At 41.2% G+C, this 19,037-nt stretch overlaps 2 protein-coding genes across 3 annotated transcripts in view; both read left to right on the top strand.

The window, feature by feature from the left end:
- Positions 1-4,252, top strand: part of PUM23 (pumilio 23) — a 32,750-nt gene extending 28,498 nt beyond the window's left edge. For both annotated transcript variants that reach the window (XM_077380394.1, XM_077380393.1), the window contains 3 exons: positions 116-264; positions 2,161-2,343; positions 3,311-4,252. In XM_077380394.1, coding sequence (XP_077236509.1) covers positions 116-264; positions 2,161-2,343; positions 3,311-3,854 — 876 coding nt within the window. In that variant the 3' untranslated portion in view covers positions 3,855-4,252. The remainder of the gene's footprint in view (positions 1-115; positions 265-2,160; positions 2,344-3,310) is intronic.
- A 680-nt stretch (positions 4,253-4,932) lies between these two features.
- Positions 4,933-13,286, top strand: LOC143878008 (pectinesterase-like). The gene is made up of 2 exons (XM_077380392.1): positions 4,933-5,911; positions 12,368-13,286. The coding sequence occupies exons 1-2, from the start codon at positions 4,954-4,956 to the stop codon at positions 13,057-13,059; spliced, it is 1,650 nt and encodes a 549-aa protein (XP_077236507.1). The 5' UTR covers positions 4,933-4,953; the 3' UTR covers positions 13,060-13,286.
- Positions 13,287-19,037: the final 5,751 nt, after the last annotated feature.

The raw sequence follows: 19,037 nt of genomic DNA, 5'->3' as shown, positions 1-19,037 counted from the left end.
AAAGCATTGGAGCGCTGATATCATTTCCTTATTTTAAACTAGGTATTTGATTTTTCATTTTGTACAAATTAATGTATGCCAGTAGCTTTGATTGTTATTTCTGGTTATTACACAGGAGCTCATTCAGTCTTACATTACAAGTATTACGTCTATAGAACCTGACCTTGTTTTTGAAGCTGCAAAAGATGCTGGAGGAGGCCGAGTTGTTGAGTCTTTTCTTTCTTCTGATGCTTCTGCAAAACAGAAGCAGAAACTAATTGCTACGTAAGTTATGGGCTTGGGGTTTCTATTTTTTTTCCCTTATCATCTCTTCATTGATGTTGCATGCTGATTGTTCCATGCGAAAAATAATTGAAATATATTTAAAGTGTTAAATCCTTAATGCTTCTTTGTCAGGAATGAAACTAGTCCCAGAGGTAGTCAAGAGCATTTGCCCTTATGTTTTAATATTATTTAATATTATTTGTTCTCTTCTCCTGTTCCCCATTCCTTACTTACTGTAGTTAAACAACATGTTCACAGGTCACAGCGCGGGCACGATAAATTTCTTCTTCTTGCATGTTAGGGTATTTGGTTGATGTTAAGAAATTACTGCAATTTTCATTAATCACTGCAAATGTACAAAGGCAAAGGTGATTCCAAATAATTCTTATCATAAATGTTTGGAACAGGGGTTCGGATGACTGTATGGCAAAGTTGTAATATTCATTATAACAGAACGTTAAGTGACCAATGCAATGTTTTCAAACAGATTTAACTGTCTTTTTTTTAATTTCATTAAAAAAATTCATGCTGTTTATAGTGTGTTACAAATCAGTTCTACACAGAAAGCATGGAAAAAGAATACGGAATACAAAATAAGGGAATAAATCAGCTCTCCAGCTCCTCTTTAGGCATGGCATCGTAAGTTGTCTGTGCAAGATATACACGCATGCAACACTTTAATGCATGGCCTCATAGGGAATCATGCTTGACACTTTATGCAGATGTTGATTTATTGAATGTTTTCTGGCGATACATCATCTTCTCTGATATCACACATCTCCATATGAGGACTGCACCAATCCCACTCCTCTCAGTAATGTCCATTGAATCTTGTAGGGTCCAACTCATCTATTCCTGTCCATCTCGCCTAACTCTTTTTTTTCCAGAAATTTATTAAAGAAAAAAAGAAGATTACAAAGGGGGCAGAGATCTCCCCACAAACAAAATTTCTCCTTGGGCTTCGATCTTAGCGAGTGAGTATTGACCCTCTGTGACCTTGATTAGTCCCCTTACAAGGATTTAATTCCTTTTCGTAGTTAACTTCATGGATCAATGCCTGAAAGTGATCGTTTCCTATTCCTATAATTTGTTCTAGAGTAAGCACGAAGATAGTCATCTCCAAAGCCTAGCTCTTCAAACCCCCAAACTTTCTATAGATCTCTATTTAAGAGTGATTTGGATAGCTTTTATACACTTAAAAATTCCTGTAGGTTAAAGTTGAAAATTGAAAAAACAAAGAGGGAATGATATTTGCGCCCCTAATTTTGGTAATGACACTCCATGAAACACATTTTTGATTGGATGTCTAGCGTTTTGATTATCAAACTTTCAACAGCTAAATAGAAAAGTGTAAAATGAAGAGACCATCATTAAAACAAGTGACTGGGGGTATTATTTTCCCTTAGCAAGTGTCTTAGTTTTAAAAATGTTTTGCAAGTTACAAGGTCATCATTATCATATAATGCCAATATTCATTTCAAAAAAAAATCATATAATGCCAATATTATCTTCTGTAACTGTGCAGTTAGAGTTGATATTACCAGAAATGAAGTCTGTAGTAGTTTCAAATCTGAATTTGTTGCAGTTACGCAAGCACTAATTTAGAACTTTAGATAGCTTCCATCTTTTCATTTAAGTTTTGTTACTATAAGCATACTTGCCGGACAGAATTGACTAAACTGAATTCTGAGTTGATCAGTTAATTTCTTTATGTTACTTTGAACAGAATACCTCCATGATCCCTTCGGACTAAAAGTGAATGCATTATGTTTAAAATGCTTTTACCATTTGGATTAATTCCATGCTTGTTTTAATTGCTCAGATGGAACTGCAGCTACAAAATGCATTTTGGGGAGTCTAATTTTTCTTCCTTTTTGTTTTTTGGTTTCTCTGAAGGCTTCGAGGTCATTTTGGAGAGCTTTCAATGCTTCCTTCTGGTTCATTTACAGTTGAAAAGTGCTTCACAGCCAGTAATGTTTCAGTGAAAGAGATGATAGCATCTGAGTTATTAGCTGTACAATCTGAGCTCTCCAAGACAAAACATGGGCCCTTTCTGTTAAAGAAGCTAGATGTTGATGGGTATGCAAAATATGTCAATGTGATTATGTGTTAGCATGCACTTGACTTATCTATTCTTTGGAAAGCCTTCACACAATAGATTTTAGCTACGACTGAAACTAACAGTTTCAAACAGTTTTTAAAAACTACAGTTAAGTAAAAACCTCAGTGTATCACTCAACTCGGTCAAGGTTTAGCTTGATTTATGAGGTAATTTTTTTTTTTGAACTGTCAGCAATTCAATTCTGTGCTGAAAAAGTTGAACAACTTGCTCGACTTCTCTAAAACTCCAAAACCAGAGAATAAAAGCTTTTTAAACTCTAAAAATTTTTTGCGTCCTCAACCAAGTTTCAATTTGACAGGGTCTTGGCCCTCTTGAAACCAAATCGAGTAACTAAAAATTGGTTCAAGGAGTAGTGCTAGAAGGCCAGAAGCCATCATAGTAAGGTTACATTGTAATTGACCGGAAATCATCAAAGCCATCCTCCTTTGATTTGATCAATTTGGAGAATTATTTCATTTGGTTGATTTCTCCATAGTTTCCAAAAGCTTCCTAGTACGGTGGGAAGCTCGCTTTAGAAGCTAAATTCTTCACACCTCCCAAATTTAGAGTAAGTGTGCTTTCTTCATGCTTCCTCTTAATTATGAGTATTCTTCCTATTTAGCTGATTATTCTTTTTCTGAAAGAGTATTTTCTCTAATTGATAATATTGAAAGCGTATTTAAAACTTAAAACATGATCTTAAGTTTCAAATAAACTTATGTGGATATTTTCCAAAAAATTAACATTGACTAATGAATAGAACATACAAAGCTATAAATTCTTTCTATACGCCCATTGTTCATTTGAGTTTTGATAACTCTTTCCATACATGACTCTGAAGTCCGGTATACAAATGTCATGTTAGGCTCCACCGAGTCAGCGAATAACTCTTTGATGTTGATCATTGCTTTCCCTTGCTTACATGTATAATTTGGTTTACCCCAGATTTGCGATGCGGCCTGATCAGTGGAAGTCGAGACAAGCATCAAAACAAACTGCGTATAGAGAATTCGTTGCAGCATTTGGCTCTGAATCAAAAAAATCCCAAAACGAAAGCTTCCTCAGATCACTGCCTTCTCATGTGTCAACGCAGAAGAGCCTGAAGAAGATGAGGGAAGAGATTGATCGCTGCCTTGATACTTCTCATCATCCAGCACCAATTTCCACTTCAGAATTTTCGGGTCTAGAGAAGTCAATGGAGAAGTTGGGTTTCTCTTCATTTAAGCGCACAAAGATAGAGCACGGTGAAACAGCTACCAAAGTGCGCAATAGCAAAAAATTTATGGAAAATAGTATGGTTACTGCATTCAAAAAGGAAAAACCCAAAGGGTGGAAAAAAACCCTTGCGAAAGATGAGGCAACCCCAGTGAGTAAAGCTGTAGTAAATTCTGGCTATGTGCAACAGCCAGCAAAACCAGCAAATAGGAATGAAAAGAGGCGCACCCAAACAGATTGTTTGGCACCACCTCTAAAGAAGCAGAAAAGGTAAGGATGCATGTTTTTTCCCCTCTTTAAGTTTTCAATGTTGTTCTCGGCATAATCAAGGTACAAAAAAGGAATGAAGATTAGCGTAGGAAATAGCAGAGATAGCTGGCTTTTCTGTTGTAAACCATGAGATCTCTTGCGTGCAATGCTTGGATATTGTGTTTCATGCTTTCTTCCAAATGTGTTCATTTGGAGGAATGGTTCATTGACTTTAGGGTCATTTGAATCCAAAATGCTGTTCCCATCGGACGGGATCTATGGCAATTGATGGGAGGGTCCCATCTCGTGTTATGTTGATCACTGATGCACCTGCTGTTTAGTGTTACATGAGTATGCACAACTTGCTTTGCAGAGTCATGCATGTAAAAGATTCTATGGATATCTCTTAGTTGATCCAAACTCATTTTGCAAGACGACGATCATTGTTTTATTTTTAATTTTTATATATCAGGCATCTTGCTAAAATCGAATTTTTCTGAGATCTATCCGCAGTGGGACCCATTAATCACATGTGCGTCACACATTTGGATTAACAAATACAATGTCCTTTTCGCTTTATAATGTTTGGCAGGCACGTTCCTGTATTAATTTATCAGTGGATTCCTGCATCCACAAACTCCATTTCTATTTGTCTGTGGTTGAGAAATCAGAGACAACTGTGTCTGTCGCTGTCCAATGAATGCTAGCTAGCAGGCAATAAAACATCTTGGACCCATGCTACATAAAGGACTAATTTTTCTTGGAATCATGGCCCTTAAAATGGAAAGGGGAAGGCCTGGCTTGGATTTCAGGCCAAAAACTTCTCGTGGACATGACACGTGAAACCATATCAACAAATGTGAGTTCAACATTACCCATAAAATAAAAACATCTTACTAGGGCTGGATCTTCCTACTTGTTAAATAAGATAAATAATAGTAATAAAATTAGTTTAAGAAGTTGGGAAAAGAAAGAAAAATAGGACAAAAGGACTAGTAGCTCTTTCACGTGGGTCACTGTTTATTTCTTTTAAATAAATTGATAAAAAAAACCCAACCAGCCCTACTCCTCCTCCTCCTCCTCCTCTTCCTCATCCACTCCTCAATTCTCTATACCAAGAATTAATGAGCCACTTCCACATTCCGATGAGTAACAACAACCTTTTCCTGCTCTTTGTTATCTCCTTCTTCCTACTGCTGGCCCCTGTCAATTCTCACGCTCTTCTCCTCAGATCATCATGCACCACCACCCGATTCCCTGACCTCTGCTACTCCTCAATTGCTGGCATAGCTGACAACCTTGTCACCCATAAGGATGTCATCCAAGCAACGCTTAATCTCACTAAAAATTCCGTGCAGCACAACTACTTCAATGTGGAGAGACTATTTACTCGCCGGAATCTGACCCACCGCGTCAGAGTCGCCCTCCACGACTGCATCGAGAATATTGCAGACACGCTCCATAAGCTAAGCAAGACCGCCGCCGACGTCAATATCTACCCGTTAAATAAATCCATCTCACGACACCACGCTGACGATCTGAATATTCTAATCAGCGCCGCAATGACTAACCAGGAATCATGCCTCGACGGGTTCTCCCATGGTGACGCCGACGGGAAAATACGGAAATTAATACTCAAGGGTCTCAATCACGTCTATCGCCTCTGTAGCAACTCTTTGGGTATGGTTCGTAACATGACAAATTCAGATATGGCGAATGAGCGTTATACTAGTACAACGGAGGAGGAGGAGGAGAAGCGTGAGAGTGGGTTTCCGTCATGGTTGTCGGTGGGTGACCGGAGATTATTGCAGTCGTCGACGACGACGGTGACGCCGAATGTGGTTGTGGCAGCTAATGGGAGTGGAGATTACACCACGGTTCAGGCTGCAGTGGAGGCTGCACCTTCTGGCAGTAGTGAAAGATACATTATTAAGATTAATGCTGGCGTTTATAGGGAGAATGTAACAGTGAGCAGTAGCAAGACTAATCTCATGTTTATAGGAGATGGGAGGGAGAACACCATCATCACGGCCAGTAGGAGTGTTGGCGGTGGGGAGACTACTTACAGGTCAGCGACGGTAGGTGAGTGTTTCGGTCTCTCTTTTCTTCTCCTCTATTTTCCTTTTTTATTTTTCTCTCCTCGGCTGTCATGATAAAATGAAAAAACATCTACATGCCCATCCCTAACAAAGTGCATTTAATTGTATGTTTGTTTGCACCATTATATAATTTTACGTGCCATTATAAATGCACTTTGCTAGGGATGGACCAATGGGGTAGCCCTTGTAGCTGGTTTTTGCAAGGGTACCCCCTTCATCTTATCATTCCTCTAGCAAGCATGTCAAGACTCCACTTACTATTTCCACCCTTATTGTTTGTTTGTCTTTTCTAGTAAGAATGGCTGCATTTCTGCCTCTTTAATCTTTAGTTGTCTTCTAATTTTGATGAAAAAACAAACAGAAGGGGCGGAAATGGAAACATTATTTTGTTATTTTCCAAACAATTATGAAAGTAACGTCCTCCAAGCAATTATATAGGAGAGAGAGAGAGAGAGAGAGAGAGAGAGGACAGCAGATGGTGACGTGAGTGGTGGAAGGAGAAGATGACAGATGATAGGAATGAGATGAAGAAAGCTGACTTGTTGACAATTAATGTGCCTAGTTTATTTTTGCCTATCAAATTCAGCTTTTAAGTACTCTCTCTCTCTTTCTCTGGGGGAGAAAAGGTCAAAGAAAGAAGAAGAAAAATTGGGAAATGATACCCCCCCTGACGGATAAAACCCCCCCTGTTAACGTTATTTCTTAAGTTTTAAAGGCAAAGAAAAACGTTCAAGGGGGTGAATTTATCTTCAAGCAGTGTAGCATTCTCACATAAACCGTTAATGGGGGATTTTATCCGTTTAGGGGGGGATATCATTCCCCAAAAATTAAAGTAAACTAAATAATGTTAGGGTAATGGATTTTCTAGGCAATTTTGCAGAGAAGCCATTTCGACGGCTGACTTTCTCACGTGACAACAAGAACATTACCTAGTAAATTCCTAAAAATAACTTTTGCTGCTCTCACCGGCAAAAGTAAGTCACCTGCAAAAGTCAGCCATGAAATGGCTTTCCCCAACATTACCTAGCAAATCCCTAAAAATAGGTGGAATGATATTCCCTCGAGGGATAAAACCCTCCTTCCCCCCTTTAACGTTATTCGTTAAGTTTTAAAGGCAAAGAAAAACATTAAAGGGGTAAGCAGTTAACCATTCTCCGGTGGGGGGGGGGATTTTCTCCGTTTGGGGGGTATCATTTTCCAAAAATATATATATAAAAAAAATACAAATTCATCTTTCAATGAATTTAAAACTTTTAGCAAAAGTGAGGCTATTTTTATTTGTACTACTAAGTTGAGTCTCTTGGAAGTCCCACGCAATATTGGCAACCAAACAACTCGGCTTTACTTATCTTTCAAAATTCCAATGGAAGCGAGTGTTTGTGCAAGCAAACATTGCTTTAGGAAAGGGAAGCACGTCAGAAGGATTCAAAGGGGTGGATATATCACTTCCCTTTAGGAAAATACTTCCATAAGCGGGCTCCCTTGCTTTCTTTTGCACGTGTCACAGTATGTCCTCTTTTCTTAGATATGTGTGTGTATAGGGAATTGCTAGCGTCCATCGCAAAAGGCATTTTGCGGCTGGTCTGTTGCATGTAAACCAGCCACCTTGTGAATAAAGACAACAGCTTTTGTCTCCGTTCACAAGGTGGCCGGTCTGACATGCAATAGACCAGCCATGAAAAGCCTTTTGCGATGGACCCTAGCAAATTCCATATATATATATATATATATATATATATATATGGAGAGAGAGAGAGAGAGAGAGAGAGAGAGAGAGAGAGAGAGGAAATTGTTTGTAAGCAGCTGCTCAGATAAGCTTATCTAAGCAGAGCTCACATACCATAGGGGGGGCCACATTTTTTTGGGGATCCAAAGCATTCATTTGGAAGGCCTTTCCATGGATACGGTGTGTACCAAAAATCAACCATATAGGATCATCCTAACCCAATCAAAGGTGGAGGGGAAAATGGACAGACACTGTGTGTCCATGTTTCTGCCCATTTTTCCCCTCCACAAATGGCAGGGTTAGGATGATCCTATAGGGCTGATTTTTGGTACACACCCTATCCATGGAAGGGCCTTCCAAATGAATGCTTTGGATCCTCCAAAAATGTGGCCCCCCTATGGTTTGTGAGCTCTTAGCTTATCTGAGCAGCTGCTCACAAAGCATTGCCTCATATTTATATACTAGTAAAAAACCCCGTGCGATGCACGGGCCGACAAAGAACTGTATGGAGCACATCATAGGTTGATCCAAACCGTCCATGTGATGGAACACAAGATGAATAGGTCGTGCCCCAAAAATCATTTATGTAGGCTGATCCTAGCCCTCCAATCTATAGAGGTTTCCATAATATGTGTTCCTCTTAAATCGGATGGTTAAGATCACCCTATAGATTTTTTATTAAAAAAACATAGAGGGGGGTAAGATTGAAATTATGTGGCTTTAATGGTTGCCTTTGTTAAAAAGTATAAAGGAGGAGGTAGGATTGAAAATATGTGGGTTGAATGGGTGCCTTTGTTAACAAAAAATAAAAAAAGTGATGTGTAATTCTCATAGAATTTTCAAATAATTCAAAAAATTCTTTCTTTTTCTCTTCTCCTATATAGTGCTAGTAATACCCTACATGCGATGCACGACACGGCCAAATACAAAAAAAAATTTAGTTAAAAATATGTAGAAACAATAAGCAAAAAAGTATGCATAACCACATACCAAGTAATGGAAAAATGCAAAAGAAAAAGTTTTCTAATTACTTTTTGTGTTAAAAAAAAAGATGCACGCTACGGCGAAAAAAAAGTATATGATACAAAATTTTCTAATTAATTTTTGTGTAAAAAAATAAAAATATGCACGACACGGCAAAAAAAAAGAGTATATGATACAAAAAAATGTTATTTAAAAAATTTGTAGAAAAAATAAGTAAAAAGTAGCTAAAAATAAATAAAAAAGTATCATATATTTTTTCTAAAAATATATGCTTTATATATTTTCTAATGCTTTTTAACAAATGAGGGGGGTAGGATTGAAAATATGTGGGTTGAATGGGTGTATTTGTTAAAAAGCATAAAGGAGGGGGTAGGATTGAAAATATGTGGGTTGAATGGGTGCTTTTATTAGAAAAGGTAAAAAAATGAGGTTTTAATTCCATAGATTTTTCACAAAATTCAAAAAAGCTTGGGCTTTTCCTTCCAGCTTATTTTACTAGTAAAAACACCCGTACTTTACACAGGGCGAGAAAAATATAAATGGTTAATCACTTTCCCATTTGATGCGGTGGAGTATTTCACACTCATGCTTTGACAGATGGGTCTCACACACCATTTATAGCCAAACCCATGCATTCGAGTGGGACCCACGATATTTTGAAAGGTGACCGAAATCTGTAGTATTATGTACTAAATGAACATGTTCTGTATTAAAAAATAATCGGGTTCGTCAATATGTTGAAAGGCGTCCTGATCCGTAGTATTATGTAATATGTTCACAAAAATCCGTAGTATTATGTAACATATGTACCCAATCCGTTATTTTGCAAAGAAAAAACTTCCGAGGAGCCACTATCGGTACTAGTCCAGGAGGTCAATACTAGCGAGAGTCCCACAGCTACGCTAGTTCGTTAGGTATAACGTGTTTCTATGTTGAGGTTGTCCACTTTTTTTTTATTAAAAAAGCATAAAGGAGGGGAGTATGATTGAAAATATGTGGGTTGAATGGGTGCCTTTGTTAAAAAGCATAAAGGAGGGGATAAGATTGAATATATGTGGGTTGAATGAGTGCCCTTGTTAAAAAGCATAAAGGAGGGGGCAGGATTGAAAATATGTGGGTTGAGTGGGGTACCTTTGTTAGAAAAAGTAAAAAAAAGTGAGGTGTTAAATCCACAGATTTTTCACAAAATTCAAAAAAGCCTGGGCTTTTCCTCTCAGCTTATATATATATATATATATATATATATATATATATATATATATATATATATATATATATATATATATATATATATATATATGAGGAAAGTGAAGCTACACCGCCGGCTTAAAATACAATGGGCCCACATTGTTTTGGTGAGCCAAAGAATTCATTTGATTGGCCCTCACATAGATAGGGTGTCCACCAAAAATAAGCTCCATAGGATCATCCCAACCCTACGATTTGTGGAGCCAAAAATGAACGTGTAAAAACCTTCACAAATTTGTCCATTTTTGCCTCCACAGTTTGAAGGGTTGGGATGATCCTATGGAGCTGATTTTTGGTGGACACCCCAATCAAATGAATGGTTTGGATCACCAAAACAATGTGGGCCCATTGTATTTTAAGCCGGCGGTGTAACTAAGTTAGCTACATCGGCGGTGTAGCTTCACTTTCCTCTATATATCTATTCACTTTCCTCTATATATATATATATATATATATATATATATATAGAGAGAGAGAGAGAGAGAGAGAGAGAGAAACGGTTCCTACACATATGTGTAGAGAGTTCTCTACACACTAGCTTAAAATACAGTGGGGGCCCACATTGTTTGGGTGATCCAAGCCATCCATTTTAAAGGCCCTCACATAGATAGGGTGTCTACAAAAAATCAGATCCATAGGATCATACCAACCCTACGATTTGTGGAGGTAAAATGGATGTCTTTAAACCTTCACAAATTAGTCTATTTTTTGCCTCTATAGTTCGAATGGTTAGGATGATCCTATGGATCTGATTTTTTGTGGACACCCTATCTATGTGAGGGCCTTAAAAATGAATGGTTTGGATCACCCAAATAATATGGTCCCCACTGTATTTTAAGCTAGTGTGTAGATAACTTATCTACACATATGTGTAGGAACCGTTCTCTCATATATATATATATATATGAGAAAACGGTTTCTACACACAAGTGTAGATAAGTTATCTACACACTAGCTTAAAATACAGTGGAGGGCCACATTGTTTGTGTGATCCAAAGCATTCATTTGATGGGCCCTCACATAGATAGGGTGTGCCAAAAAGATCAGCTTCATAGGAGCATCCTAACCCTTCGAACTGTGGAGATGAAAAATGGGAAAATTTGTGCAAATTTATAACTGCCCATTTTCACCTCTCCAGTTCGTAAGGTTGGAATGATCCTATGGAGCTGATTTTTTGGGTACACCCTATCTATGTCAGGACCTATCAAATGAATGGTTTGGATCACCCCAAAAATGCGGGTCCACAGTGTTTCTAGTCGTCACCTCATATAAGCTTATATGAGGGGCCACCCATACTCACTTTTCCCATATATATATATATATATATATATATATATGAGAAAACATTTCCTACACACTTGTGTAGGTAAGTTACCTACACACTAGCTTAAAATATAGTGGGGGCCCACATTGTTTGGGTGATCCAAACCATTCATTTGAATGGTCCTCACATAGATAGGGTGTCCACAAAAAATCAGATCCATAGGATCATCCCAACCCTAACAACTATGGAGGCAAAAAATGGACTAATTTGTGAAGGTTTATACACGTCCATTTTGCCTCCATAGTTCGTAGGGTTGGGATGATCCTATGGATCTGATTTTTTGTGGACACCCTATCTATGTGAGGACCATTCAAATGAATGGTTTGGATCACCCAAACAATGTGGGCCCCCACTGTATTTTAAGCTAGTGTGTAGGAAATGTTTTCTCTCTCTCTCTCTATATATATATATATATATATATATATATATATATATATAGAGAGAGAGAGAGAGAGAGAGATAGAGAGAGAGAGAGAGAGAGAGAGAGAGGATCTCCGATTTTTTTGGGGAGTGACATGGGTACCCCCACCCAATTTTAGGATGGGACTATTCCCTACGTATGCGCGCAATCACCCGTAAACCACGCGGATCGGGTAAGCCCAGGGGATTGAACTCGGGTCAATGTGGAGCATAGCCATGACTTTAAGCCAAAGAGCCACGCCCGTACGGGTTAAAGTCATGGGACTTTAAGCATGCCCATCTCCGATTTGCTAGCAAGCATGAGAGGTTTTTTTTTTTTTTTTTTTTTTTTTTTAACGCTTTATAGGTAGTTAATTAAATAATGAAAGAGAAGGTGGGTTCGCCCCCTTATCAAAGCATATGGTAGTGCAAATATTAGTAAACAATTAAGTAAAATAAACGTATCCAAATGGTTCTTGGGAATTGGTAGAGCTATCAAGAGGCTGGCTTTTCAAGGTAATTGGGATAGATTTGCTATCTATAATTTGGCCCAGGCCCAAGTAGTAATGTAGCTCTCTCAATCCCGTTGGGCCTAAATAATCAGGCCCAGTTCAGAACAATGCTCATATAATTGGCCCAAAACCAGACCCGCCTTTCATTCCCAGGAGTAGCACTGTAGGAGCAAATTAAAGCATTCCTCATTTCCCATGTCTTGTTGATTCAATTATATATAATCCATGTCTTGTTGATCAATGCAGCTGTTGTTGGGGACGGATTCTTGGCCCGCGATATAACCTTTCAGAATGCGGCGGGCCCATCAATGAACCAAGCGGTGGCCCTCCGTGTGAACGCCGACCTCTCGGCCTTCTATCGGTGCGGCATGATCGCTTACCAGGACACACTCTATGTATACACTCAGCGCCAATTCTATCGCTATTGCTACATAGCGGGCACTGTCGACTTCATCTTCGGCAATGCAGCAGCTGTCTTCCAAGATTGTGACATTCACGCCCGTGTACCAAATCCCGGCCAAAGGAACATGTTAACTGCCCAGGGCCGTTCAGATCCCGGCCAGAATACCGGCATCGTCATTCAAAAATGCCGGATTGGAGCCACATCAGATCTCCAGCCTGTCCAGAGTTCTTATCCTACCTACTTGGGCAGACCGTGGAGAGAGTATTCTAGGACAGTTGTCATGCAAACGGAGATAAGTGATGTGATACAGCCAGCAGGGTGGTACCCTTGGGATGGGGATTTCGCTCTCGACACCTTGTATTATGCGGAGTATCAAAATACGGGAGCTGGTTCTGGAACTGAGAATCGAGTGACTTGGGAAGGATATAGGGTTCTCACGACTGCCACAGAGGCTGAACCATTTACAGCTGACAATTTTATCGACGGTGGGGATTGGTTGAACTCCACTGGGTTTCCATATTCCCTCAGTCTGTGATTACTTTTCTTTCATTTCTACCACTTCATGATAACATTACTTATGCTATGCCTCTAGGTGTGTAACCAAGCCCCTGCTTGGATTTCTGTTGAAGTATAAATGATTAAATAACACCACCTCCAACAGCCGCCAGCCCGAAAGAGGGCGGCCACCCGTGCGCGAGGGGGAGTGTGGAAGTATAAATGCTTAAATAAAACTAGCTCTAATAGCTTAGGCTTTCTGAGTAATTGGTTGTTTCATGATTTCAGACAAACCATTTATGTACGTGCGGAAAAAAGGGCAGATCAGAGAGAGAAAACACCCTACCCTTGATTTTTTATCCAACAAAGAGTCAAAAAAAGGGGGACTTTTGTTGGATAAAAAATCAAGGGTGGGGGGTTGTCTCTCTCCATCCTTTACATGTAAAGGTCGGCCACCATATAAAATCTCCGCTTTGTTAATATTAAGATTCTAGGAAACGGGTTGCTGAAAGGGTTGAAAAGAGCAGTTGGAACTATGTATAGAATTTGAGTTAATTATTAATGGTTGCATAGGGAATGAAATGATGGATTAACGGATGTTGGTAAGAGGTGGGAAGTTGGTTCTTGGAATGGTTTCAAGAACGGAAGTTGATTAAAAAGTAAGATGAAATTTGGCGTTGAATGGCCAATCCTATTCTAACCAAAACTTCTTTCCTATTTCTACTGAAACTCAACCCACACTTGGATGTCCAACTCTAACAAGAAAGCTCCTGAAATGTCTCTAAAATATCAACTAAGACGATACAAATAAAAATCGCAAAATAAGCCAAAACGAAATCAAACTCATTTTTTATTATTGGTAAACAAGACAGTTGATTTGGGCATCATCCGATCTCTTGCCGAACGGCCTATGGTAATACAATTTGGCATCATCTTTAGCTTGATCATCGATCCGTAATATCATGTTGTTGATCTAAGTGTCCGAGTTGATCGATCCGGTCATAGATTTGAAGATCTTAGGCTTCAAATGGCGTAGTTGCAACTGTATCAAGAAGCTTCTTTATGTTAATATTGTACTTGTATTCTAAATTGTTAGTTGAGGGATATATGTTGGGAGATGATATTTTCACCCCCGCAATTCGCCCCCCTTTTAACGTGATATGACGTCAAAAGGCGTTAAAGTTTCCCACTGTTCACGTTATAAGAGGGGAGGGGGCGCGGGGGGGGGTGGGGGGGGGTGGGGGGGGGGTGGGTACTGCAGACGGGTGAAAATATCATCTCCCTATATGTTTTATTGGAGTTTGACTGTTGTAGAGCACTGTCTAAACTATGACCTACATCATAATTACATGTATTTGTTGTCCACCATGCTGCAACGTACTTGATATGACCTAATTTAATCTTGCAACTATATGATGTTTGATTGATTGTGGAAGATTTGTTTCTCTACGTAGATGTTAGATGTCGCCATCCTTACTAAATGAGAGGATGTTCTTCTTTTTTAATTAAGCCTATTTACCTATGTCTCTCACTGATTTGCCCAATCAAAGCCTTTTACATAATTCCAAAAATATTCTCATTTTACACGTAAAAGGAGTAAATTAAATAAACCTTGGAAAAATGTTAAAGGGAGAAAATAACACTGAAATTTTTCCCTGAATGCCGAAAATGTCCGGACAAATGCGGACATTTTCGGGATTGTGTAGAAAGAAAGTACTGGGATATAATTTCTAGGGAAATGATAAATGCGCCCCTTTTCATCGCTTGGACACCTAACTGCAGTGTACGTGGCAATCAAATCCGTTGAATCCTTCCGACGTTAAGTACATCAGCCCTCTGCAGTCATTGATACACTGCTGCTCTGCTGGTGTCCCAAGCGATGAAAAGGGGTGCATTTATCATTTCCCAATTTCTAAGGAGATATCTTTCTTACAAGTCCCTTTCTCGTTAGGTACGCTGTTTCACTCTCCCTACTCAGTTGTTGGCCCTTACGTTGGTTTAGTTGGGGCAGAGTAAGACCTCTCACCATAATTCTCATTCACTAGAGTCTAGAGGGCCTCATTCTTGCCAAGACTATCGACTGCATGGCCCGCGCATGTGCACTTTCGCAACGTATGTGGTGTCGGCTCCGCCCATATGATATTTATGGTGATCTTGAGATCATACCCACCGGCTCCGCCCCCCAAATTTACAGTGGACTTTACACCATTCCAACGTCCATTCTAGACACTAGGGGTGTCAACCCGGATGGTCCGATGGATCCTCAAGATCTGATTTGATTAAGATGAATCTTGACACTAATTTTAATCTGGTGGTTCCTTTATGGACTCATATTTCAGAATCTGACTAGGAATCGAAAACTTGTGGATTGATTTTTAAGAATCAAGGACGTGTCCAAATTCAATTGGGGTCCGAAGAATTATATAAATGACCTATAGCATATTTTATATATATTAATATAAATTATAATGATATTTTAGTGATTTTATATTTAATAATAAAAGGGTTAGTTGTGGGCGAGAAATAACAGGCAACAATTGCACCGATTTTGACTGATCCTACGGATCACAGCCGCTGCCTTCGGATTGTTGGCTAGAAAATGGGTAGAAGCCAGCATCGTGTTGGTGCTAAATGCGTAGAATCCATTGATCAGTACTGCGATTTTTAATCTTAATTTATGGAGGGACCCACCATATCACCCCACATGTACCTGTTGTATGATGGGAGGGAGGTGGAGACCACAAGTAGGTAGTCTAGTGTTGGTGAAAGATTAATTAGATCAAAGTCAAACTGTCATATGGGCTGGCTGGCAACCTTAAATTTTAGGTCTTTTAGGTCTCCTCGATCAACAAGTATTCTCTGATGATTAAGCATCCTCTGCATGGTATCTCCCTTTGTCAAAGTTCCTATGTAATTTCAAATATAATACCTTCAACCAACGAATGTGAATGCAGAGTGCAGTACACCTAATTGAATTTCTATGCCCGAATTTTCATCGAGCACGTATTGTCAAAAAAGTGGACCTCTTTAGGGGAAAAGGGATGTACACACCCAAGTTGATTGTGGGGTACCCTACTCCCACCACCACAACCATATATAGCATTCCATTCATTCTTCTTCAGCATATAATAATAATAATAATAAATAAGAAGATGATTGAGGAATGGAGGGATGTTGAGAACATTTAATAAACGGTTGGAAGGAAAGGAGAAGTAGAACATGGCACCTTTAATACTACGCGTTAATGGATAATATAAAGTGTCCAAACCTCTTAGCTTCAGTGTTCAGCCCACACCAGAAATAAATGAAAGAAGATATATGTCCTTGATTAGTCACCACTGAAAGCCGAAGTTGCCTTATACATAAAAAGTAGAACGCGTTTGTTGTGTCCCTACTGAATGCGGGTGACTGAGACGCATGAATATTTGTTAAAGAAGATGCCGGTGTTCAGCTGTTCATGGAATATGAAATATTATCTGATCTACATGCAACAAAAAAGTTCCATTCTAACGTTATTTTCAGCTACATAAAATATACCGTACTAGTAGTATTACCAAAACTCAACCGGGTCGACTCGAAGTTGAACAAGTCAACTAGGAGGTGCGGCATGCTAATTCATTTCCTGGATGATTGAGGTAGCATACGATTTTTACATGCACAGCTTAAAATATATTTTGTAAGTATCCAATGTCAAGTTCCTCAATTTAAAGATTTATATTTAGAAGGTTTAAAGAGTGCCATTTTCAGCATACGTGATCCAATCATGAGGTGTACGTCTAACATCTTTCTCACACAAGTGCATCTCATGGTGATGGGGTCCGGACTCAGCACTGATGGAATCCGGACTCAGCACTGATGGGTCCGAACTCAGCGTCCAATTGGCTGCTGGCACGTGGCCCTCACAAGGACCGTTGGAAGGCCAACACCTGTCCCTACTAGGTATGACACCTGGACCAATCAGGGACTTCCACATGCCCTCCTTAGGTATGAGACCTGGTCCATACAGAGGCCACCACCTGTCTTGGACAGGTGGCTCAGAACTACCACCTGTCCTAGACAGGTGGCTCAGAATCACTATAAATAGCCTTCACTTGTGCTAAGGTGAGGGATCTGAGAATCAAAACTCTAAGCTTTTGCTCTGACATTGCTCTGCACTCCTGATCATACTGACTTGAGTGTCGAAGCGCCCGTCCGGAGTACCACTCCGGGTTGGTCCTCTGACCCTTTTCTTTCTTGTCTGTACCCTTGTGCAGCGCAGGACTCCACCAGCCCTTCAGCCGTGACTTGTTAGCTCGGACCATCCAGCCCTACCATAACCTGTTACCGATTTTAGACCTAACAGATTTGGCGCCATCCGTGGGACGGCCGCAACAAAAAGCTGTTCGACATCTTATTTCAAGAAACAATGGTAGGGCAGACCGGCAAGAGAGCGCCTCCGACTTCTCGGGCGACCCGGGCTACAGCCCCCCGCGAAGGACGAAGTGAGCGACTGGCCTCGCAGGTAGAGGTCGGGGCGGCCGTGGAGCGAACTTCACCTCGCTCGAACCGCTCAGACCCTACCCCGACCCCAAGGGAGATGCGGGCCCTTTTTCAAGAAATGACTGCTGTGGTTGCGCAGTTCAAGAATGCGGCCCCCGCACTCCAGCAACACCCAGTCGAAGTTTCTCGACCCGTCCAGAGGGGGGAGAGCTCCCGCAGAGAACGCACGCCTCCGCCCCGGGACCAGACTCGTCACTCCACAAGAAGAGATCATCGCTCGCGGGACAGGCACGTGCGCCCCGAGCCTCGTCAGCATCACCGGTCACGATCTCCCTCCGTGCAGAAACGTGGTAGCAAGAGAGACCCCACGCACGGAGAGGGATCGCGGCACCGGCGAAGGAGTCCACTCAGCCAGTTCGGTTCTGCAATGAGCCCATCAGCCATAAGGAGCAAACCTGCCCGCCAGGCCGAAAAGAGGGATGATCCAATGTTACTGAGGATCCAGAAGATCGACAATAGAATCGAAGAGCTGGCCAGAGATCATGGCCGCCCTGCTTCGAGGATCTTCAGTAGCAATCCTCCTTTCACAGACAGAGTACTCGGTGCGGCAGTCCCCGTGGGCTTCAAGATGCCGCAGATCCCGCAATACGATGGGACCACCGACCCCGTGGATCATCTGCAGACTTTCAGAACTACAATGCTTCTCCACGGGGCGTCGGATGGATTCCTTTGCAGGGCACTCCCCACCACATTAACTGGAGCCGCGAGAGACTGGTACTCGCGGCTAAAGCCCAAGTCTGTGGACAATTTCGACGACTTCGGGGATGACCTGGCCCGACATTTCATGAGCAGCAGAAGACCTCGAAAGACAACAGCTTCACTGATGGCCCTGAGGCAGGAAGACGCCGGACAGGATATGGCGCAATCGCTAGACGACAAAGCGCTAGAAGACAAAAGACCTGCCCGGCTGGCCGTCCACAGCCTTAGCCGGACAGGATATGGCGCAATCGCTAGACGACAAAGCGCTAGAAGACAAAAGACCTGCCCGGCTGGCCGTCCACAGCCTTAGCCGGACAGGATATGGCGCAATCGCCACACGACAAAAGACCTGCCCGGCTGGCCGTCCACAGCCTTAGCCGGACAGGATATGGCGCAATCGCCACACGACAAAAGACCTGCCCGGCTGGCCGTCCACAGCCTTGGCCGGACAGGACATGGCGCAATCGCTAGACGACAAAGCGCTAGACGACAAAAGGTCTGTCCGGCTGGCCGTCCAGCGCCATTTCCGGACAGGATCGCATGAACCGCATGAACCAATTACGCCCGGCTATGACGCTCAGGAAGCCTGGCCGGCCAGACTTCTGGTCCAAAATTTGGCCGTACTGGATAACCGAGAGCCTTCTGCCCGGCCGTGCTCCCTCAGGCCAAACTTCAAGGCCAGACCAGGGCCCCCGGAGGCTCCTATCCGGCCACGATTCCTTCTAGCTGAATCTGAGTCCGGCCCGAGCTGCTCAGAGGCCTTAAGGCCGGTCAGATGCT

The sequence above is a fragment of the Tasmannia lanceolata genome, unplaced genomic scaffold (genome assembly GCF_043159265.1).
Source record: "Tasmannia lanceolata isolate RefF3 unplaced genomic scaffold, GAP_Taslan_0.1 ptg000005l, whole genome shotgun sequence".
In the NCBI taxonomy this organism is placed as follows: Eukaryota; Viridiplantae; Streptophyta; class Magnoliopsida; order Canellales; family Winteraceae; genus Tasmannia; species Tasmannia lanceolata.
Note: the sequence above shows the minus strand (reverse complement) of the source record. Positions and strands in the feature narration are given on the sequence as shown.

Bases quoted from the DNA above. Each gene is read 5' to 3' on its own strand.
- LOC143878008 (XM_077380392.1), top strand. From the start codon at position 4,954: ATGAGCCACTTCCACATTCCGATGAGTAACAACAACCTTTTCCTGCTC. The intron at 5,912-12,367 runs GTGAGTGTTTCG...TGATCAATGCAG, and splicing joins TTACAGGTCAGCGACGGTAG to CTGTTGTTGGGGACGGATTC.